This window comes from Aricia agestis, chromosome 10 (assembly GCF_905147365.1).
Source record: "Aricia agestis chromosome 10, ilAriAges1.1, whole genome shotgun sequence".
NCBI classification, from domain to species: Eukaryota; Metazoa; Arthropoda; class Insecta; order Lepidoptera; family Lycaenidae; genus Aricia; species Aricia agestis.
Genome location: NC_056415.1, coordinates 12,860,796 through 12,885,725, shown reverse-complemented (window position 1 = coordinate 12,885,725; position 24,930 = coordinate 12,860,796). Strand labels below are relative to the sequence as shown.

The following is a 24,930-nucleotide window of genomic DNA, read 5'->3' as shown; positions in this document are numbered from 1 at the left end:
CGCTACACCGGAATGGCAGCGCTGAAAGTGCTCGCCTCGCCGCTGCCATTCCGGTGTAGCGCGGCCCTTAATTAATCAAAATACCCAAAAACAGCTGTGCAGTGTGCACATAATCTATACTAATATTATAAATGCGAAAGTATCTCTGTCTGTCTGTCTGTCTGTCAGTCTCGCTTTCACGCCAAACGCCAAAACTACCGAACCGATTGTAATGAAATTTTGTATACAGATAGTCTAAAGCCTGAGACAGGACATAGGCTACTTTTTTACTGGAAAAAAGGGTTGTAAGGGGGTGAAAACGCGTAAATTTGTTCAATTTAAGTTAGTTCCAACAAACAATTCATAATAGATGGCGCCGTGCGTCTTCTACATCGCGCTGACGCTTGCTCAAAAGTCTTCCTATAAGACGTGGTATCATCTTACATTTAAGTTTCGATTTTTTTCGATTGTTATATCTATTCTACGGTATTAAATAACTCAGTACTTTATCTGTGCAGTGACGTAACCTTAAATCTATCAATGATAAATAGTTTATGGGTAAAGTTGTGTAATTGGAGGGCTAAATAAGCTTTAAAATTTGGCATAAAATATAAAGTTTAATATAAAAAAATGAAATACTTATTGTGTGCACACTGCACAGCTGTATTGATTTAAGGGGTACCAGGGTTTTTTTATAAAAGCTTTTGACACCAATTTTGTTGACATCGCGCGCTATAAACTGAAGTCCACGCGGACGAAGTCGCGGGCAACAGCTAGTATTAAATAAATTATCTAATATTTACATCGTTTGGCCTTAACTCGTTTAGTATAGTTGAATGGACGTAAATCCGGTCTCGTGATATTGTATCGCAATTTTTTCGAGTAATGATGACGAGCGAATATTTTGGCGTCCCTGATACGCTCGAGCGTGCTGATATGCGGACGCAAAGTCACTGTCATTGTGAAACTTTTAGGAGGTTATCGTTCAGGCTTGGATCTTATCTTTGACGTGGTGTTATTATCAAACAATGTAAAAAGTTCCACGTTGGGATTATTAAGGATTATGGAAAAATATTGTTTTTCTTTTAGATCAACAGTATGAAAAGTGATGATCTCATGATGCAACAGCAGTTTAACAATCTACGAATGTTGAAAGTGGATATGTATAGTAGGATTATTATTATCAGAATTTAGATTTGCGTCAAACGCTAAATATGTATTATAGTTTAGGAAGTTATGCATCGCTCCCATACAGAACCTTTAAAAATTGTATTAAGCTATGAGCTTCATCACATATGTTCCTTAAGTGATTCTAAGCATTTTCAGTCCGGGGGGCAAAACGAAACATGCGGCTAGTGGGGTAGAGGGGGGGTTCAAAGATGGCCGCCACCCGGTCTCTTTAAAAAAATCTATCCTCGTCCTGGTGGCTACTAGGGCACGATTGGTATCATTTTCGTATAAACCAAAGACATAGAATCAGTTTCTGATATTTATTATACTAAGTTTCATAGTAATTTCACAAGAAAAACGTAAAAATGTGAAAATCTCACTTGGACGTTTTTGCTTTGAGAGCTCATTACTTTTATATAGTGCCTAAAAATATCATTTTTTCTAAATTCTAAATTCGTTCACTGTAGTGCAGGGGCTTGAGCTGAAAAATAAAATATTACAGTAAATCTTATATTGAAATAGGTAAGCTGAATCTGTATCAAACTACTTTATACTTACCGGTCGTACATTGTCAAAACAAATTTCTGGATGTAACTATCCGCATATTCTATTCTTCCATCCAACGATGCCTTAAACCCACAAGTTACTTCAGGGTAGGCAATCCAGGCATCAAACGCACTCTTTTTACCTCTTCCATTAAAAAAAGATACGGTATCGCATCCTGTCAAATCATGAAAAATTGGCAGTACATCGGCCTTTCTGGTCCTGTAATATGTAAGTATGCATTAAACTTTTAGAGGGAATTTATCACTTTTTCAGTGCTAAGGGCATTTCAAACACGTATCGAGTGCATTAGCAATAGAGTGTCTGTATTCGTACTGTAGATACAAACGTTGTAGTCGTAGCAGTCTCGTGTATGCAAAAGTTGCCAGCATTAGATGAGTTGTGGATCCACATAGGTACAGGCAAAAACCATACTTATATTCCATGTCACTCTATTGCCAATTTGCCAATGCACTCGGTACGTGTTTGAAATGCCCTTAGCACTGAATACTTACATATTACAGGACCAGAAAGGCGGCCATCTTTGACCCCCCCCCCCCCCCCCCCCCCCCCCCGCTAGCCACATATTTCGTTTTGCCCCCGGACTGAAAATGCTTAGAATCACTTAAGGAACATATGTGATGAAGCTAAATGCTTAGAATCACTTAAGGAACATATGTGATGAAGCTCATGGCTTAATACAATTTTTAAAGGTCAACTTCATAACTGCTCCCACTATTATTAATATTTGAAGTGCAGTCTGAAGTCTCTATGATATTAATTAATAAAACGAAAACATTCACTGCATTGTCTTATGAGTGGTTTAAGGTTTGTTTTCGAAAAAGCAACAATACCTCATGAATTATTTAAATATCTACTTATAGTTACGACCCAGAAAAGGACGCATGGACGTATGTAGCGGCGATGGGCGTGGCCCGCTTGGGTGTGGGCGTGGCCGTGGTAAATCGCCTGCTGTACGCCGTAGGTGGATTCGATGGCGCGCGCCGCCTCCCATCGGTCGAGTGTTACCATCCAGAGAATAATTGCTGGACGCAACGCGCACCCATGGTTGTCGCTCGGTCCGGAGCAGGTTAGTTGACATACGATTAATATTAGTTTACACTTTACATACAATGTGTTACAGTTAATTGTTCATTGCCTACGAATAATAAAAACTAAGGAAACGTAACACGGTAACTCCCATACCGTTTTAAATTAATTGGTTCCTTTCGAACTGGCATGTAAGGTCGGCCTGATACCGCTCACGGCTCAAGGCCACCTAAATATTGCAAATGTATTGAAAATGTGTACGAATTTTTGACAAGACGTATTGTAGAACATGTTTTTTGACGGAGTTACTTTTCCTTAGTTTTTATTATTCATAGATCATTTTAGTAAACTAATACTGTACGCCATTGTCGTATGTCAAATGTAGACAACCTAATAAGGTGCAAAATTGCTGAAGGAATTATTTTACAGGTTAAATATGTAAGAAGACCGAAAACTGTAACGTGGCTCTACAGTTTGAAGAAAAATATTTTAGCTATGTTAAAGTTATGATCCAACACTTTTATTAATTTTTGCTACTTTTCAAATTCTCTGCTATTTATTAAATTCGAAACATATCATTTTTGCCTGTCCTTTTAATATCGTATAAGTTTGTATATATTTTTAATTCTTCTTCAGTCCTAAGTTATTCGTATGCATTTCTTTTGTGGTAGGCGTGGCTGCGATGAACCAGTACATATACGTGGTGGGCGGGTACGACGGCGCGGCGCAGCTGGCGAGCGTGGAGCGGTACGACACGGAGCGCGACGTGTGGGAGCCCGCCGCGCCCGTCGCCGTCGCCCGCTCCGCGCTATCGCTCACTGTGCTCGATAATAAACTGTATGCTACGGGTTAGTATAAGGACTATAAGGGATACATTGTTACCGACTTTAAAATGCCTTGTCATGATAAAACCAAAATATCCAACTTGATGATTGATTTCTTCACTTCTACTTTACTTTTCTGATTTAATTTACATGTACATCATCTAGATTCTAGCACAATATTGAGTGTGGATGATGCGTTGCTTTGGTAGGCTGGTACGACACGTGCACTATAGGAGAACATAATAATATGTCAATGTAAAATCCAAGTGAAGAGTCTATTTTGCAATTACCAGTATCGGGGAGACCTTTCTTATCTTATTCCTACTCTCTCAGGCGGCTACAACGGCAGCTCGTTCCTGGACATAGTGGAGGTGTACGACCCGGCCACGGACAGCTGGACGGCGGGGCCGACGCTGACGTCTGCGCGCTCCGGCCACGCGTCCGCCGTGTGCAACATGCTGCCCGACCCCGCCCCCGCGCCCCCGCCCGCCCCGCCCTCCACCTCCCGCGACGCGCCCCTCCGCCCCGCCTTATAGCACGAGCGATCACTGTAGAGGACGAACACTGCACGCTCGAGCTGGCGTACGCGCACGCAACATGTGCGGCGATGTCGTGCATAGCGAGCGGGCTTGCATGTTACTATGTCGCAGTCGCAGCTCGAGACGACTCACCACGAGGAGAAACTCAACGTAGAGCAAGAGAAGATCAGTGCGAAGCTGTAGCCTGCGAAAACGCCAAAATAGACCACAGCAGGCATGAACTACCAGACATGTCTCCAAAGTAAATCTAGTGCAAGAAAACATAAACCGAAGATAACTTTTGGCGCAAGAGCGCTAATGGTACGCGCAAAATATTATGTGTGAAACATATCTACGTGTTCTTGGTGTCTTCGCTCTTTTGTGAATTAAAAACATAAAGAACAAGGGTGATATGGTTTAACTCGGTGAACGTGTCATAATATAGGGAATACAAAACGCGTGGTAGGTAGTGATAAATCTATTATTTGTACTTCCACTAAATGTAAAATAGTCGTAAGTTAAATATTCGTACGTCGAGTTGTGTACAATCCTATTGTATTGATTCGTTACTGAAAAGTATGCGGTCCTATTGTATTGATCATTCCTATTTTAGTGCATAATACCCACGGAGCTAGTACTAAGAGGAGGTGTTGTAATCAAGTTTCCTTTGAAACGACGCGTGACAATTTGCGGGGTGAGCGGGTGTCAAGCTCCGCCCACTTCTCAATATCATCATTATCATCTATCGGCTAAAAGCCAAACTACTAGCTTAGGTCGATGTTACTACGTAGTTCAGCTATCTTACACTAGATGTCATTTTGTCTTGACTATTATGGGACGTACTACGGCCCTGGATATTTTTTACATTTCAAATAGTTATCATAGGTGACGACAGGTGGCGGTTTATAAGTAATATCATAATAAAAGCTATATAATCACGGTTTTAGCTATTAAATGTGTTTAAGACTAAGTGTCTAACGGTTTTCAGTATTCAAGTATAATTATTGTAATAAACTTATGCAAAATTATACGCATTTACGTCTGTATTATCTTTCAAAGGTTTGGCCACCTAGTGTCAAGTAGTATAATTAACGTTGAAAGCTGAAATGTTCTAGAACTTTTATATTTAAATTACATTTAAAATTATTTCCAAATGAAATGTGATGGTATTTATATTATCAGAACGTCTGTCTGAGTGTTTTCGACATTGCAAAACACAATACTTCATCCTTTCCTTGTTAAATACGCAGAAAACACCAATTTATTGGGAGTCTCGTTACGTGTGCACCTGACAAACGCTGAAAGTGTACTGACTTAAGCCCCGTCCACAATGATGACGTCAGGACCTAGTTTAAAATCACAGTGCACAGTTGCTTAGGCCAGCTCCTCTTTGTATGAGCTCCGTGATAATACCTATAAGAAAAAAAATATTTACATACCCCCAGTAAAATGTACGCAGCTGTCATTTAAAATAATGACCATGATATATTGATATACTTTACCTGCAGGTTTGATATTATTTATTTTACACTTCAAATTTTAGTTGTCCGGAGTTAAAATTGGTTTTAAGCTATATTAAATTAATAAAGTATGACAAAAACTTCTGGCGCTTTATAACGGCTTCAAAAAAAGGAGGTTATCAATTCAACCCGTATGCGTATGTAATATTTCTAGGACTACCCAAATTTTCGCATATATCGGCGTCTTAACAAATGTGCCAAATTTCAAACGTTGGAAAAAAATTCACGATTTTCAAAATGCTTTAACTTTACGTGGGCTACTAATTCACGCCTACAGACAAAATAGTGCAAAGTCGTCGTGAATTCCATATTTTCACTTTTAAGTCGCTAATTTTGAAGAGCGTTATTTCTTAACCCAAAAATGTAGATTGCGGCCCGCGACACCGAGACCAAAACGTGTGCATGTGGCCTGTTTAAAAAAAACGGTTGAGTGCAAACACAGCATACAAACTGTCAAAAGTTAAAAAAGCCTGTTCATGTGATATTAAATTATTCAATTTAATAATCATTTGTTTTACTACTACATACAATGATACTGTTAATTAGTACAGTTACTGATAATAATTATTAGTACATAATATTTGAAATGAAAATAAGTATATTTTATAAAAGATTATTTTTTAATATTATTCTACTAAGTATATTTATAGCGGTTTCTGATTTCTGCGGGTTTAACTCGGCTGCCCCATTTCAAAACCTAGTAAGAGCCTAAATTAAGGAGAGCCGCATAAACGAAATATATGTCAGTAGTGACTAGTACACTTACTCGGTATCAAACTATTTAATTTTAACTTTTAGTGACTTTTTAGCGCGGGTATTCTTGTATTTTTTTTTTTTGTAAAAAGTGTCCCTTACTAGGTTTTGAAATGGGGCAGCCAAACTGATATTTCGAATACGTAATGACTATTGTTGTATAAATGTAATATTACATAAAAAAGACACACTTAAGTGGAAATTAAATTTGTATATTCTTGTGAATATCAAACGGTATGTAAATGTATTTCATACAGAAAATAAAGACTGTTATGGGAACAAAATATTTTATTTATAACTTATCTTCTGTCCTAAATCCAATGGATTAAAAGAATAATTTGTTTAATTTCAAAACAATAAAATGTGTAACCAATACTTTATAATTCATCACTTAGGGGGATATTAGATTATCATATATATTGGATCCGAGATCATTGAGTCAATTATATTGGATAATGTAATATAGACATATGATTCATTTCTTCCTTGATCATAGATTTTTTGACATTTGCTGAGAGATTGGATCCAATACGGTCATAGAAATAGGTGTTGCCAGTTATGTAATATAAAAAAGGTTTTTAATTTCTTGTTCGTTAATATGTTTCAAATAATGTAATGTAATTATTTTTCTAATTATATACTTGGATAATCTTGCTGAAATAACAAAAAAACAAGCCATATTAAAAATGACGATGTCTTTTGACAAATCGAATTCTCTGAGATCTAGTAACCGTCAGGGTTACTAGATCTCAGAGAATTCGATTTGTCAATACCTGTCAGCGTTAGCGCTCTCCATTGGCTATTGAAACCACATATGACGTAAAATAGGATCAATGAAATATGATAATGTAATATGCAGATATGATCATATAAATGATCCAATATAAATGATAATGTAATACCCCCCATAATCACGGAAAAGAGATACTGAAGAATGAAAAGAAAAGATCTTAAAACCCTTTTGAAAGTTATAATAAGTAATGTTTTTGCAAAATATTGAGAAAAATAAATATAAATAATTTCGATCATATTCCAACGAATTAAAAATACTTAATATACAATATAACACTCTATGTTTCTCTAATATCTCATTCCCCTGTATATTGACATGAATATAATATTATTAGTTGTACAAATTACTCTTACCCACTAATGCCCGGTTTCTGTACGGTCATAGTAAAAGGAGGGGAAGTAAGTTATCTTCATACAAAGGCACCGCGCGCGGCTTGTAGGTGTGCGCCATAGTATCAATGCGTCGCTACGTACTGCACACAACAAAATCTCGGCGGTACCAGCCTAGTAAAACTGGCCTATGGCGCACAAATACAAGCCGCGCGCGGTGCCTTTGTATGAAGATAACTTACTTCCCCTCCTTTTACTATGGCCCGGTTGGCTCACGGTTAACTTATGAGAAAGTGGCGCGGGCCAAACTGGTAAAAAATCACGTTAATTTTTTTAAGTGCACTCGTGAACTGGAGATAGGGAAACTTGTGAATTTTTTACCAGTTATCGGTACACTTGTATTTTAATTTGTAGCACACATGGTAAAAATGGGTCTGTGAAATCTGTGTAGCGCCACTTCCTCATAAGTTAACCGTGAGCCAAGTGGGCTTCCGTATTTCTGGGGTTTTTTTACAGGAGATTACCTATTAACATCGCTGTTGATTCGTTAATGTTTTAACATTGGTAAATCAAAAGCACTAGTGCAAAAACTTCTGTCAAAAACCCTACGAACAATAAAAACTAAGGAAACGTAACTCCCCTACTTCAACCGTTTTGAATTTGGTTCCTTTTCGCACACTAAAATATGGCAATAGCAACAAAATACTAACACTCTTTACAAAATAAAGCCGATGACATTAATTGTCACTATATTTACACAAAATTGTGTACCGAATACATGCTAGTATGCATGTATTCGGGTCACATTTTGTAGACTCGTGGACGAATTTTTTGACACAGTTACTCTTCCTTAGTTTTTATTATTCGTAGCAAAAACCTCAGAATCCAGGTATTACTGGACAAACATTTTTGACAAATATATTATATGATTGGCTTAAACCACAAATTAAATAAAATCTCTCCAATCCATAAAATTACAATAATTTTATTTTGTATCAGGCAAAACTACTCTAACCGCCATACTCAGAAACATTAAGTTATGATTAACCTTCAATTAAATGAAGAGTTGGACAGATAATGTATGGGGCTTATGTCAAAATTTTGAATTAATTACATTTAAGTAATTAATGTTCCACTCTGAGTGCGGCAGTTAGTCTTTAAAATAAGTAAAAATTGCGTTTATTGCTCTACGAATATAATATATTATACTTTTACGAGTATATAAACTTATCGGCGGTGGTAAGAGTTTTGAGCATTTCGTCATTTCTCAAGAGATGACGTTTGAGAAAATCATAATTTATTTAAACATCGCATACATGTTATACCCGAGCTATAGATTTTAAAAGTATAACTGTTTTAGTTACTAAATCGGTTATACCTTAATTTTAAGTAACCGTCGTAGGCACAATAGCGTATCTTCGTTACTATAATATATCATATATCGAGTATAACGAAGTAAGTGTGCTTACCTATTGTCATGATTTTATTAGGTACTTCTCTATAGTTACATCAAGAGTGCTACATTTTCTGTAGAGCATGACCTATTGTAGTTCTGTGCAATATTTGTTATAAACCGTAATTGCTGAGCATGTCCACAATATTTCTATCTCGCGCGTTTAATATTAATATTATTGTCTATAATTCTTGCTGTATGTTCAAAAACGTTTCCAGTAAAGGAACTTTCTCTTAATTACATCCATTCAATGTATATCAACCTACTATGTAGCTTAATTTTATTAAAATATAATATGAATTCATATTGATACAGGTTTACTATTTTGGGTAGTTACATCTTATATTTATAAAAGTAAATAAAAATTAAATAATCTGTACAACAGTATGTTATAGCTAAAGAAATCTATACTTTCTTAATCTTTCTTCTTCGCTTTATGAATATTCTTACATCTGGGGCATCACTGTTAGCTTCCACATTGGTAGTCGCCAGGCTAGCACTGTAAGATATATTACTATCATTATTTAGGTTATCATCATTTGGAACAGAAGTAGTTGCTACAGGTAAATCATGTTGCATTTTATTCGGCGTTGAAGTCGCTACAGCCTTTAGTTGTAAAGAATCAAACTTAGGAATTGCTAGTGGTTGTTGCTTCACAACTTCTTCAGTTTCTTTAGCTTGGTTACTGTCAACTACTGTTAAGTTCGTCTGATTTGTATTCTTTTCGTCCATACACGGTCGTATGCCAGTATGTGTGGTTGGTATAACAACAGTTTTAATATTATTTGGTTCATCTTCTGTAGTGTTTCTCTGTTTTTTATTATTTTCTTTAATGCATGGTTGTGTACCAGTAGATATAACAACAGTTTTAACTATACCCAATTCATCATCAATGTTTGCGGGTTTTAAATTCTCAAACATGTTTGCAACGGGATGGTCGTCGTTGATTTCGAACAAAGATTTCTTATTGAGTGTTTTTTGTGGATCTTCTTCAATTTCAAGAGCTTCAACATTTGCTAATACTTCTTTATTACTATTACCAGTTTTAGACACCTCTTTAATTTCTCTAACATTTATATCAATCGCGTCTTGAGTATTTTCAAATAACGACGCATAATTATTATCATTGCGTTCAACATTTATTTCAAATTTTGTAGGGAGATTTAAGTCTTCGGGTGTTATTAAGCTACTACTGTCGCCAAATAACTCAGTAAATTTATTGTGGGGTTTGGAACCCGTGGGTTTATCGTCATCGTCTCCTGTATTTGTGTGAGCAACTTTACTTTCTTGCTTTTCTTGCACTGTCTCCTTTGACGATAACCTTTTCCGCTTTTCTCTTTTCTTTTTTTCTTTTGCTTCTATTTCAGGACTTTGATTAGTTTTTTCAATAATCTTTACATCCTTATTCTCAGGTGTTTTTCCATCATGTTTCTTTTTTGATGTTTTCTTTTTACAACTTTCTAATTTTTTATTAGAAGCTTCTTCGTGACATAGCTTTTTCTTGTCCGCGTGTACTTGTATTTTTTCATTATTTTCAATGCTAGCTTTAATAGGCTCTGTGTTTCCTGATATATGGTCCTTAGAGTTTTTTTTGCGGGTGAGACCATTGTTATCTTCCGTGATTGTCATAATATCCTTTATTTGTGGTTTATCATTTTGTTTTATGTCTTTTTCTCGGCTACCATCGTCTCGATCATTTTCGTTATCTGATACGAGTGTTAACTTATCGTTTTGCTTACAAGTGATTTGCAATTCATCATCACTAGCTTCGTCGCTTAATTCCAAGTCCCCTTCTACATTATGTTGAACTGGGGCCAGCTTGGGTTGGGTCTTTAATTTATTTTTGTCTTCAAAGACTTCTTTTTTGGAAACGTGGCTATCCTTACTAAGTATAACATTTTTGTTGCTATAATTGTAATCCTTTTTAATAAGTTTTTCTTGTACTGAAGTAATAGATTTCTTATCAGTCGTTGATTTCTTTGGTATTTTATAGTCATTAGGTATGCTTTTAAACGCAGTAACATTTGTTTTCTGAGACTTTTGTTCAGTTATATCTGAAGTACTATGTTCTTTACGACATACGTTCTGACCACCGGGATTGCGTAAAGTTTCAGGTATAGCAATGTCCTCGTCTTTACTACATTTTGTAGATGAGATAATAGCTGGATCATCAATATCTGTGTAAATGTAGTTTACAATATCCTCACTAGCAGGTTCTTTCCAAACATTAGTTTTTAACGCCTCTGGAACTTCTACCTTTTCGAAACCCCATAGAGTTTTATCTACCGGTATTATATCAACATTTTTGTCAACTGTAGCAATGTATACACCCCGTTCTGACTCCTTCAGCGAATATTTGTTACTGTTTATTCTGGGATCCTCCAGCTGAACAGTAGCAGTGTTCTTTATTTCTGCGATTAAAATAAAAGTATCTTATTTATAATAGAAATCTAACAATGTAATATCTAGTAACAAAATTATTTTTAATTCAAAATTTGCAAATCCAAATTCCAACTGGTTGTTGTTGTAAAGTACTCAAATTACCACAGACTGGGATACAGGGCAGGTAACACGAAAACATTGATATCACTAATTAACTTTATTAGAAACACAATTACAAAAGAAAAATGATCAATTATTAGTTATTACCTTTTATGGAATGATGGTTCAAATTGGATTCAATTTGATCATAGTCAGGTGACTGACATGAGCCATGATCCCCACTTGCAACATCTGGTCTGTACTCAGAAGGCCTGTAGCTCATTCTCTCCACTGCTTGGTCACGTCTTTCCCATTCTGAATTACCAGAATCCATTCTTCTACGTTTAAGATCTGGTTCTCTAATATTACCAGCATCATAGTTCTCTTCATACCTATCCCATCTATTATTATCTCTGTGTCTCCTGTCTCTACTTTTGCTGCGCCCATATTTGTTTCTAGGAGGACTTCCTAATTCTCGTTGTCTATAATGCTCTGATCTGTGCGAGTAGTCATTTCCTCTCTGTTGCCACTGTCTGCCTCTTTCGGGACTATAATTATCGTAATTTTGGTTATATGATTTGTATTTATCAAAGTGTGGGTTGTATCTGTCTTTTCCTCTGTTGTACATTTGTGTTGGTTCACGGCTATATTGTTCAAACCGGCTAGTTCTTTGTCCTCCTTTGGAGCCCATATACTGTAAATTGTGACTATCATTGTCATAGTCTTGATATTTGTAACGCTCTCTTGTATTTGTGCAGTCATCTTTTGCAATATCTTCTTCAGATGTAGGTTCTTCTCCGTTACTGGAAAAAGTGTTTTGTTATGTCACAAGCAATGTTTTTGATGATACACAGTATGAAAGAGCAAAGACGAAAGTTGTAATTTGCAGACAAGGGGTAATAAATATCCAAATTAAATTACCTGAAAACTGGCATAGACTTTCTCCTGTCTGAGATTTTCATTGATTTTGGTTTGTCAATATTATGTTTTTGGTTTTGGGTACTCTTTAGCATATTTTCTTTCTTGTAACCATCATCTAACTGCCTTAGATTATGTTCAGATGATGATGATCTATTTGTAGAAGGTGCAATTGAGTTATCTTTCATCAGAAGCATAGGCGATTCCCTAAAAACATAAATTATAATATAATAAAAACACAAAATTATTACAGAGTGACACTTTTTGATTTACTCAGAAATCTATACTATCATAGTCATTGTAACAGATTGTAACAGATAGAAGATTAACTTAACTTTAACTTAACATAATATTATAATTAACATAGAAATATGAATTGCAAATAAAAGAAAAAAAATATTGAATATTATAGTAATAATATCTATGGACGCTTCACACCACATCAGTCTGGCCCCGTGCTAGGTACCTGAAAGACTTGTGTTATGAGTACCAGACAACGGAAATATATTTAATACTTTTATACTATACATACGAATAATAAAAACTAAGGAAAAGTAACTCCGTCGAAAAACATGCTTTACAATACTTGTCAAAAATGTGAACCTTAAGTACACATTTCAATACATTTGCAAGATTTAGGTAGCCTTGAGCGGTATTAGGCTGACACATAAAGTTAATATTATACCTAGCTGAATAGAGAAACAAAGGCCTGAGCAAGAGAGATGTCACTATCAGTAACACTGCGTGGTAAAAAGAGACGTGTGATACATGACTGCAGCATTCTTTTTAACCAACTTCCAAAAAAAGAGGAGGTTATATGTTCGGCTGTGGATATATATTTTTTTTTTTCGACGTCCAGTTGGCACGTGCCGCGCGTTGACAATTTAATCTCATAGAATTCATGTTTGTAGTGTATACACATATTTTTCACACAGATGAAAACCAATTATGGTTTCATTTGACATCCCGAGATTGTTGCTCTATTCCGCTAGGTATAATAACTTTATGGGCTGACGTTACATGACCGTTCGAAAGGAACCAAATTTAAAATGGTAATAGTATGGGAGTTGTTTTTTTAGTTTTTATTATTCTTAGTCCTATACATATATTTATGATTTTTAGTAACCGATTCAGTGTGGTGTCATTTTTTGCAATTTTTGCGCCTGGCGGCGAACAAATGTTTCATGGCTCCTCTGTGGCGCTAAGCGCCAGGAACTTTGATGATTCCTCTCGAGCGCCACCCGCCATGAATGGTAATTTATCGCTGTTTCGTCTGTTTCCAATTGTTTTTCTTTTAGTAGTGACTATTTATTAATTTAGAAATGATTATTTACGTGTACAAACAGAAATGAAAGGTAAGTGACTTATTTTTATCAGGTGTTGTAAACCTTTGGCTATATTGATCAATTTATTTTCGTTTTATTTTAAACGGGAAATTACATGCTAGTCATGTATAACTCCAATGTTCATGTATGTTGATGTGAGATTTCGCTGGTTTTGGCGTTATATACACCTATTTTATAAAATTATTTGGTGGCCATATTAATCACCAACTGAAAATGTTTAAGACTCCTGAAGTGTAAGTTTTTATGCAATATCCTAAAACTAACACTGTACACGTAAAATCGCGACAAATAAAGCCACTTTCATTGAGGGGAAATCTCTGAAAAATTTAATTTTATCATAGTTTTATAGGTAAACATTTTGGCTCTTCTCGGGCGCCACGCGCCATACAGAAAAGATATCCAAGGCGCCTCTGCGGCGCCATCCGCACGGAATCGGTTAAATGATACAGATATTTAATATACATCCATGACCCAGGAACTTTTAAAACTTTTTTGTTCCGTATGCGGGATTCAAACCAGCAACCCCCGGCTTGAGCTACCATGGCCCACCAACCGAGCCACAGAGCTTGTCATATCAATATATATCAATTAAACATAACAAAAAGGTTTGTTGCTTTATAATTGAAGTAAAATTTAATGTCAGTTTTCCACACCTTGAACCCTCTCTGGAACCACCAGAAAGACTTGCTCTATTTTTATCTAAAATATCTTTATTTTCTTCACATTTTGGTTTAACATCATTTTTATTAAAATTATGAGCAGGTTTATTCAAATTTTTTAATATACTTCTGCAACCACCCTGCATAGCTTTTATAACAATCATATCTTTCCTGAAAATGAAAATGAAACAAATGTTACATAAATTATTATACTTTCCATTAAGCCTTCCTTCTTTCCTAAACTACAAAGGCCCTACTGACAGCTAACATCTTTCTAGATGTTTGATGACATACAAAAATTACTCTTAAATTCATAGTATTATTAAATTCATAGTGTTCCTTGTCTCAAAATAGTTGCCCAGCTAAATACAACCTTACAACTTGAGAGTTGAGACACCAAGCACAATATATTAATATATTGGTAATGTAAGAATGTATTTTGTATGAATACAAATTTCACCAAAATGCTATTCCCCTAAGCTCTGATTGGGCAATACTGTTGTAGTTGTGCAGGTACTGCCACTACCACAATTTCAGCTTAATGTTTGGTTTTTTTTTATCAGATATGGCTACCATTACACCTTATGATGACTTGTAAGTAAAATCTACTTACTCTTTGTTCAAATTAGTTATCAATTGAGTTTTTCTCTCAATTTCTGCCCTGGCAGTTTTCAAAAGTGAAGAATAGTTTATTTCCAACTTCTTATATTCACTGTTAAGCTTGTCAAAATCCTGCAAAATAAACTATAATATCAATGGGTATCTGTTCTATTTATCCTAGTGTATGGTAATTTTTAAAGTGGAAAAATTTTAAGATTTTTATTAATTGTGAATCGAATATGGCGAATACAGAAAAAAAAACATTTAGGTAATAAAAGAACACACACACAGGGTGATTGCAGCAATTAGGTACGTACTTTTTGAAGTTGATTCATCGTTTTGGAACATTCTTCAAGTTTCAATTTTAGCTCCCTATTTTCATTTTTGAGCTACAAACAAGAAACATTATTTGAAAAGGTACAAATTATTAAAAAGCTGTTATCCAGTACATAAAAAATTGGCGCTAAAACGTACCTCATCAACGGCATTAACGTCATCGTAATTATCTAAATTACTGTAAAGATCCTCCATTATGGAGATTTATACACAATAGTTTATATTGTTTTCACAAAATGTTCTATTTGTAATTGTTGTAAGGTATATTAATTTAGAAACTTGTTCTGAAAAATTATTTTGCGTTGAGCGCTCCACAAACTCATAGAAAACATAAGTCTTAGATACGTCTTACTGTCAAAACTCAAACTGTCAAGTGTCAAGTGTCATTTTTTTTAAGTGCTAGCTCTTCTTCTTCTTTTTTATTATTGCGGCCTCAATGAGTTGCCAATGTCAAAGTGATTTTGTATCTGCTCCGTACTACATCCAATTAACGTACTGCATTATAAAAGTACGGTACTAAATATGTAAAAAATTGGACACCCAGAGTCCCAGACACTTATTATTAATTATAATGATTTTTTTATAATAGATTTTTAATTAAGAACTATTCGATATTAAACTATTATTGAAAAATAAATCACAACGCTAATAAAAATTACTGTACTAGAACATTGTTTACCGCCATTTACTCGACACTGGCCAATGGACATGGTTTTATAGCCGAAGTGCCATAATAAAAAAACAACAAAGCTTGTAAAATGGCCGACGCGTCAAACTAAAAACTAAGACTGGGTTGCACCAACTAACTTTAACTTTAACCTTAACTATAACCGGAAAAATTGACAGATGTCGTATGAGAATAATATAATATTATGGGGTGTTTGGACGCCATATTTAACTTTAACTTTACCCACGCCTCTGGTGCAACCCAACCTTATGACTTATCACCTACAAATATATACTAGTAATCTGTGCTTATCACTGTCAATTTTAGTTCAAAATATTCCTAAAATGATTTAATTAAGTTAAATATATACTAGTAATGTGTTTAAGTTCCTTATCAAATGGAAATGTTTTTCGCTGTTATGCTTTTTTATTTTTCTAATCGATACCTTTTACCAGTTACCTAATTACCTACCTAAGACTCTGCGATTACCGATCTGTAACGTGTTATCCAGAAAAATAAATGTGATATTTTAAATAACTACTTGTGCGCCGTGTTCTACCAAACGCGGAGGCGTGAGGCACTGAGGAGTGAGGACTGATCACTGAGGACGACTCCAGACCCAGACTGCTTTGGCGCATAGTCGCGCGGCGCACTGGTTGTGGCACTGGTTTTTGCTCGAGCGCTCGTACGCTATGGACGTGAAATCGGTGTAGTGTTTATTCGTGATTTTAATTATTGTAAAGAAAGGCAGACCTAGCTTGGACTGAATATTTAAGAACAAAAACTATTATAAACTTTTGCTTAGTTTTTATTGAAAATGAGTTCGATATTATCATCGAGTTCCGTAATTGCGTGACAAGACTCGGAACACTGAATTATAGAAGTGCAACAGGCGTCGTAAAGGTTTCGTGTCAACATTGTACACAAATCGAATATTCAAAATGCCTTCGGACTCGGAATGTGATTGTGACTTAGTTTCGAAGGAGTGGCTGCTGGGTAAACTGCGATCGGACGAGAGAGACACAGTCCTGATAGACTGTCGGGGGTCCAACGAATATGCCGTGTCTCACATACGTTCGGCTGTCAATTTTTCCATTCCGAGTATAATGCTGAGGCGTTTGGCGGCCGGCAAGATAGACCTGTCGTCGACGGTGCAGTGCAAGGAGCTGAAGGCGAGGATAACGCACTGTTGTGCGCGCGGGACGTTCATCCTTTATGGTGATGGAGCCCCCAGAGATCCAGACTCTGTACATGGCATACTGCTAAAACGATTAAAACAAGACGGTGTGCAGGTTGTGTGTCTTGAAGGTAAACAAATATATTATTCTACCTTTTTAATGCATGTTTACACAAATCCTTCTCTGCCTTTTCACCCTGGACTTATAAGTTTTAATTTGAATGATGATGATTAGTCCTCTGATTTTATAGTCCCTAGGAAATAGATTTAGCATGCCATTGTCAGATATTTGTTTTGTAATTCTACCATATATAAAGATTTATTGTAAAATAGTATAGTATTAAACATGTGATTTTGATTGCTTATACAGTGTGTTAGTGTAAACACCGTTATCCTTGAAACCTTTAAATAAGCCCGTCAAAATTAACAACTTTTTCTATGAGAACAATTCTGGGAACTCAAAAAAATCAATCTTCATATCCATACAAATTGCCAATCCGGGCATCCGTATGGGTATGAAGACGGCATTACTTGGTATCTTTATATTATGGTAGAATTACAATACAAATATCTGACAATGGCATGCTAAATCAATTTCCTATAAGCTTGCTCGAATGAAATTTATAAATTTTTTAAAACAAAAAGACAATAGTATCAGTCATTAATTGGTGAAGAATTTTTGAAGGAACATTAACTATTGAGTAGTTTTGCACACATATTATCAAGAAATTATAGTGATTAAAAAAAACTGTAGTCTGTTTAACCTGTACGTAACAAGCGCGGTCGCAGCCTGTCACTCACTATAGTCACTACACTAATCTTATCGGTTCGGACGGGTTGACAGCTGTTTAAGGTCGGACGCAGTGGTGGTTAGGGGATAGCTAGAAATTTTCTTTTATTATTTGGCAAGATTTTGAAATTTTTCAATTTGACCTTAGATTTTGGGGGGTCAAATTGGTCATGTCCCCTTGGACTGTAAAAATTTCATTCGTCATCTTGTGTTTTTTCCAAATTTTCCCCTATTTCTTCGCTCCTATTAGTCTTAGCGTGATAAAATGTAGCCTATAGCCTTCCTCAATCAATGGGCTATCCAACAGTAAAAGAATTTTTCAAATCGGACCGTTCCTGAGATTAGTGCGTTCAAACAAACAAACAAACAAACTCTGCAGAATTATAATATTAGTATAGACAAGAATTGCTTGAATAACGATATAAGATAATAACATTTAAATGAATTTAAATTTTTATCCCATACAAAGAATATAATTTTTGGAATATTTTTTCTCTATAACGGTATGGAACCCTCCGTGCGCGAGTTCAACTCGCACTTGGCCAATTTTTTTAAATTATTTTTTTCACTTAAAACTATTTCAAGTAAATATCAACACATCCTATTATGTTCATAATCCACAAAAGGTCAATTTTTTCAGTGCCATGGCACTGGCATTAACTATGAGAATGGAAGTTATTTTATATGTTTAAAAATGATAAATATTATACACTCCAACATCTTCTAGCATGAATAACTCATATTATAGAAGATGTTATGAGTTTATGACTTATGTACTCAACCACATTCTTATGTTTGATGATTGCACTTCAATCATTGAAATGAAACATGAACAATATTAACTAGATATATTACATAATATCACTAAATACTAAATAGTATAACACCATGGGCGTACGGGGGCAGCTGCCCCCCCCCCCCCCCCCCCCCCCCGGATCATGTTGACGTCCCTACTAAGTATATTATCTAGTACTTTTATCTATAAAAATTAAAAAAACGAATTTTTGCCATTTGTTTGCAATACAATATTTGTACAACTAAAAATTATTAATTTTTTTAGTCTTTATAAACACCTAGCTTATGAAAAATCTGATTTGCCCTCCCTGGCCCAGAACCTACACAACCTGGGTAATTTGCCTCCCCCTGGCCCAGAATCTGGGTACGCCCATGTATAACACAATATCACTTCCTGTTGTTCGTTCCTGATATAATATGCTTAGAAATCACCACACCAAAAACTACACAACTTTTTGGTGAGGTGATTCGAGAGGAAGGTATAATTTTTATGTCCAAGTGGCCGGCAGAGCCGCGCGGGCAACTAGTAATTTATAAAACATTAAGGGCCTGTTTCACCGCTTCCTGATAAGGCACCTGATCATGACAGATCAAGTATGGAGAATCTGTCAAAAAGTTGTGAACAGCCTATTAGGCACTTTATCAGAAAGTGGTGAAACAGGCCCTTAATAATATTATTCGGGAAATATACACGTATGCTGGAAATGTAATTACTAATTAGTTTAAACCAAAGCCCAAAATACCGGAGGTCGCAAGTCAAGGCATCCGCCTCGCCAGACGTGGGAGAGGATGTCTGGTGCTCCTCAAGCGAGACGACGCACGGCGACCGAGTACCCGACGCATTTAATTTATATTTACTTGATGATCCGGCAAACGTTGTCTTGCCATATACTTATACTATATTTAGCATTTATGGCATGTGCTATGTAATATAAACCTTCTCAAAAAACCACATCAAAATACGTTGCGAAGTTTTAAAGATCAAAGCGTAGGGACAGACAGCGCGGAGCTGATTTGTTTTAAATATTACTATGTAGTGAAATACACCGCATTATGTTACGTAAGTAATTTCTCATCGAGAAATTAATGGCTGTCTTGTTCGCTTTGATAGCTCGTGTAATATAATAGAGCTGTGTTGGCTTTTCACATGAACATAGAGCGAATATAGAGTTTCCGGAAACATTAGGCGGAATGTGTGAAAGGCAGACACGTTCTTTTAGTTTTAACGTGAGTCGCAAGTCGCAACGTTCTATAATAATCTATACGATACCTACAATGAAAAAAAACCTAGTAAAAAATTACTAAGGCTATCTTCATTGACTTTTACTCAGGTGATCAGACACGACAGAACCACAGTAATGTAGTTGCCACCTAGGGGATCGCGGCAACCAACATTGATTAAACTTTAAATTTGTGATTAAAATCCCCCTTGGATTTTACTGACTCTGCAAAAAAGGTGGCTTGTCTTGCCTGATTTAGCTCTCGTCTAATCTACCTTCCATAGCCTATAATGTGCTTAACGATACATTGTCATGATTATCCTTGGTCACTAAAGTGTCACCAAAGCTCGGTTCGTCCCAATTATCGCTTAATAATTGTGGCCATTAACCCACTTCCAGACCTCCTAGGTCGGCTAGGGCGCGTGTTACTAACACATCTTGCATTTATGATCCTATTAACGACCTCCGAATAATGGACTGTGATTTTATAATAGTAGGTCTACGAGAATCTGATGGCAAATTTTGACAACAGATTTTCAAAAAAAATCCTTGATCATTGGATAAATTTTCATATTTGCATGTTTTATTCCTACCCCGGTATTACTATAGTCAATTTATTTTCTCACTTTTTAACCCCCGACAAAAAAGAGGGGTGTTATAAGTTTGACGTGTCTGTCTGTCGGTCTATCTGTCTGTCTGTCTGTCTGTCTGTCTGTCTGTGGCATCGTAGCATCCAAACGGGTGGACCGATTTTGATCTAGTTTTTTTTGTTTGAAAGCTGACTTAATCGAGAGTGTTCTTAGCTATAGTTCATCATCATCCTGCTCCGTGCTGGAAAATCGCGGTTCATCTGGTTCATGAAGGGACGATTAGCAACTTGCAGTCGTTTGGTGGGCTTTATATTTTGCATTCTACTTCGTGACATTTAAGAATATTTACACATTAATGGAAAGTTGACCTGGTGCTGCAGGTGATGCTGCAGCACCAGGTTGTTGAAATAAAATATATTATTTCATTGTTGAAATAAATATTTTAATTCAAATTGTTGTTTATGCTTGTTGAAATAAAATATATTATTTCATTACTTTTTAAAGTTGTTTGGCGGGGGTTTTTTTAAATTTCCTAATTTAATTTTATTGCCATCAGATTCTGGTAGACCTATAATCGTTTTATGTCCGGAGTCTGCTCCCAAACATCATTTGTATAGTATTTGTGACTGGCATCTCACTCAGGTATCAAAATAGCTTTTAATTAATCTAGTATTAGTCAGCTAAATGTATATCGCGTATGCCGGATGTTCGTATTGCTTGGCTTAGAACGGAAGAGTGCCGCAATATTATTAATAAGTTCCTGTTTTATGCGCGTCCTGCTTATTTCATGAGTGAAATGTTATGCCATTTCGCCATTCCAAAGAACCAGTTATAAGCTATGGCGCTAATTCTCCTATAATATCCGCCAATCAATACAATATATTTGTATAGCTCAAATTGTGTCGCTTTTTAACCGACTTCCAAAAAGTTGGAGGTTATTTTTTTTTTAGTCTGTGGATATTTTTTATTTTTATTTTTGTATGTTCAACGATTACTCTGCCGTTTATAAACCGATTTTCAAAATTTTTCTTTTGTTGTATAGGGTTCAATCCCAATTTGTTGCCATGTTCTCAAAAGTGGTGACCTGACGATGGGATCCATGAGCAATCGAGGGAACTCCTCAAAATTTATATGGAAACATATAATAGTGATTTTGGTTTTATGTGAAGGATCTTAGGCATATGCTACCAATTTCGGCGATGTTTTAAGAACTGAAAGCATAATGCATAATATGCTACTGTGCAAATTACATTCAACATCATCATCATCATCACTACCATCACACGATGCATCGTTAATGAGTTTATGACCTATTATTGGTACTTTTCATAGTCTTTTCGATCGAGACTCGAGTTCGTCGAGTAATTTTGAAAATTATATTAATTTTGTTACAAAATAAGCTATTTAAACTTGGTGTTGCGGTTACCAAGGTGGCAATTTGATCATTTGATCTATGAGGTATGTAGGAAACTCCTTGAAATTTATTGGGACAAATATAGTTGTATTATTGTAGTTTAAAGTAGTTTAAAAGCATATTTTATTATGTTGTCTGTTGAGCTGAGGAGTTTCCTTGCAGAAGTTTTATAATACAACAAAAGTCACTGAACAGAACTCTAGAGCCTTTAGAGATAGGCGTTTGAACATTTTAGCATTGCTTGATGAACTCTAAGCATATACAGTGCCTAACAGTTTACAGTGGTATATGCTTGAAGTTCTTTACAAATTCTTAAGTGGTAGTGAACTCAGATAATAAGTTTTTATATTATGAAAGTTTGGGGGTTTCATCGTTGTTTTAATAACAGAAAGTACCTATGCTACTATGAAAATTCTATTCATCATAATTCAGTAATAATATTATAATCAATAAGTAATAAATAACGTATTAAAGTAGTAATTTCATCACAGTTGTGTGCTTATTAGAATAACAGGTCTGTAACGCTTATTATTTATAGTAAGGTCATGCTCATGACTTTTAAGACATAGCTTAGTATAAAACTTTTTTTGAAAACTGCCTGTGTATAGTATATATACTAGTTGTGATAGTTTCATACCTAAATCCTATATATCTACAACTGACAGCTTATATATGTTTACCGGTAAACGTGTGATATTATTATTTTTGACAAAAAATTGAAACCGACTTCCGAGGTGAAAACAATAATAATATGAATTAAAAAGTATTAAATAATTCTTACTCTTTAATAGTAAAGTTGAGATTTAGACGAATTCTGAAAGAGGTAGATCCTATTAAAGAGTAAGGATTATTTATTTTCTGGTTCATATTATTAAGTAGGTATTATTGTTTTTACCTTGGAAGTCAGTTTTAATTTCTTGTTAAAAATAATAATTGGATATAATCTTACAGCAGTGTCAGAATAATTACTATAATGTATAATATTATATGTCATCTTAAAAAATATTAAGAAGACTGATCAGATTGTTTTGCTGATCTTGGCTAACTAGGATAGAAAAATTGTGAACTGTGAAACTACTGTAATCTTTAACTTAGTACGCAGTGGTTACCACTTACGATATATTAAATACTATTATGCTAAGTACTCACATACGGTTTTGCTCGATCGAGCAATAACGTCGAGCAGAACCCGCGGCTCACGATTTCGTCCATACATTCAGCATCGCTCGATAGTTTTATTCCAAATCGATATTATTTAATTCCATCGAGCCGTCTCGTCACGAGCCTCCGAGCGGCTCGATGCGAGCCTTCGAGCTGTCAGTTTTGCGGTCCACACAGTAATTATTACTCGATTTGGAGTAAAACTATCGAGCAAAACCGCATGTGCGTACTTAACATTACACACACATAATATTCATTCAATAAAGTACAACAAAACAATGCGATATAATAATATGTAGTTAGTATAATACATGTATGAGTGTATACGCAGTGCGAATGGCACGTACATATCGCACTTACCAGGATGCCTTTCATTGCAAAGGAAATAGTCAACATCTGGTTTGTCTCAAATCGAGGAAAACGATATGGCTAAAGGAAGCAGTATTTCACTAAACTGGAACATAATATTATTATAATCGCGAGCGCGCGGAAACGGTGTCTAATGTTCCTTTCATTCCCTTTGTAAAGATAACTTTGATCTACTGACGTGTCATCATCGGAAATGCTACCCGAAGACGTGGACTGCTTTTAAGGCATGTTTAATTATTGTATATCTAAGTTATTCGTTTATTGGTAATTAATAGTGAAGATATATTACAATTATGCCATAGGGTAACGTATTACGTAACACCTGTTTTGTTGCCTTTTGAGTATAAAAATGTAGAAGGCCGAACTCTGATCGCAAAAGGCAAGTGTTCACCAAGGTCTTCTATTGACCATAGCAAATTACTATGCACTAGATTTTCTTACTGTGAAATATTTCTCAATCAGTTTTCGTGTAATAATAATCAAGCAAACACTTACCTCTGTAAACTTCTCGTTTTCAATTCGCGCCTCAGTTTATTTTTACCTTACCTCTTTGAACATCGGAAATAATCGTTTCTGAGAAGATAGGTGACGTCAGTGTTGACGTGTTCCGGGAATGAACAACCGATCAATTATATTACACCAAACATTAACCACACGCGTTACTCTCATCTGTTTTATCTCTAACACTCTGTATAAACCTAATAGACATTCCTTCCACTTGACTGGTCTATAAAATAAAAGTAACAACATTAAAAGATGTTTTTCTTCCGAAGGCTTCGTAATCATCTAACGATCTTGTGATTATTTAATTGTCCATAGCGAGGAAAATTTCCAAAAAAAAAACAAGCTTTGAAGGTTAAACTATTGTTTAACACATTTTGGATCAAGCTCTAAAAGTGCTACTTAAGAGGGCGACTAACCCAAAAAATTAAACATCGCCCTTCTCTCTTCACACTCACGCCCGTCTTTCATATGCCATGTAAAAAGGACGACGCGGATAACGGATTCATTGCCAAATTAGTTTTTTTCTCAATGACTCGATAAATATACAACATTTTAAAAATCCGCTAGGTCGGTTGCTTAATGATAGAATTTTATACAATGTGTTAAAATATTAAATTAGTTTAATGCACGGTTATGGCAATAAGTGAAAAATTCGTGAAAATTAGATGCATCTTTGTGATTTTTTCTATCGAGAAAATTTTAAGGTATCGTGTTTTTGCTCAGATCGAGTTCTTGGAAATATAATCCCATCAAAAACATCCTGTAAAAAAACCAAGTCTCGCAACTCAGTTTTTATACCGTAAAAATTTATGAGATCCATGCAATACCAAGTCGGTTAATTTATTCAGTCCCTACCTAGGGGACCTTCTGTCTCAAGTTATTACGTAAGTTATTGTCATATCAATATTAAAAATCTTTTACGTTTTAAATAAATAGATCAACTTGGACATCGCATGGAGGCTAGAGCGCAA

General features: G+C 35.4%; 3 protein-coding genes across 6 annotated transcripts in view; 2 read left to right on the top strand and 1 right to left on the bottom strand.

Annotated features, from left to right (window-relative positions):
* LOC121731347 (kelch-like ECH-associated protein 1B) overlaps positions 1-4,621 on the top strand; it is a 45,025-nt gene extending 40,404 nt beyond the window's left edge. For both annotated transcript variants that reach the window (XM_042120747.1, XM_042120745.1), the window contains exons 11-13: positions 2,577-2,782; positions 3,414-3,590; positions 3,900-4,621. In XM_042120747.1, coding sequence (XP_041976681.1) covers positions 2,577-2,782; positions 3,414-3,590; positions 3,900-4,102 — 586 coding nt within the window. In that variant the 3' untranslated portion in view covers positions 4,103-4,621. The remainder of the gene's footprint in view (positions 1-2,576; positions 2,783-3,413; positions 3,591-3,899) is intronic.
* Positions 4,622-9,301: 4,680 nt separating this feature from the next.
* Positions 9,302-15,573, bottom strand: LOC121731346. Of its 2 annotated transcripts, none has more exons than XM_042120744.1 (7): positions 15,411-15,573; positions 15,254-15,325; positions 14,950-15,068; positions 14,331-14,507; positions 12,335-12,538; positions 11,582-12,216; positions 9,302-11,343 (listed from the first exon to the last, which is right to left on the bottom strand). In XM_042120744.1, the coding sequence occupies exons 1-7, from the start codon at positions 15,465-15,467 to the stop codon at positions 9,338-9,340; spliced, it is 3,270 nt and encodes a 1,089-aa protein (XP_041976678.1). In that variant the 5' UTR covers positions 15,468-15,573; the 3' UTR covers positions 9,302-9,337. The 2 variants fall into 2 exon arrangements, with proteins under 2 accessions (XP_041976678.1, XP_041976677.1); XM_042120743.1 differs by having other exon boundaries at positions 14,950-15,080; positions 15,411-15,572.
* Positions 15,574-16,365: 792 nt separating this feature from the next.
* The window catches only part of LOC121731348 (dual specificity protein phosphatase Mpk3-like), a 46,076-nt gene continuing 37,511 nt past the window's right edge, over positions 16,366-24,930 (top strand). The window contains exon 1 of one of the 2 annotated variants that reach the window (XM_042120748.1): positions 16,366-17,247. In XM_042120748.1, coding sequence (XP_041976682.1) covers positions 16,881-17,247 — 367 coding nt within the window. In that variant the 5' untranslated portion in view covers positions 16,366-16,880. The remainder of the gene's footprint in view (positions 17,248-24,930) is intronic. The other variant, XM_042120749.1, reaches the window with a different exon arrangement.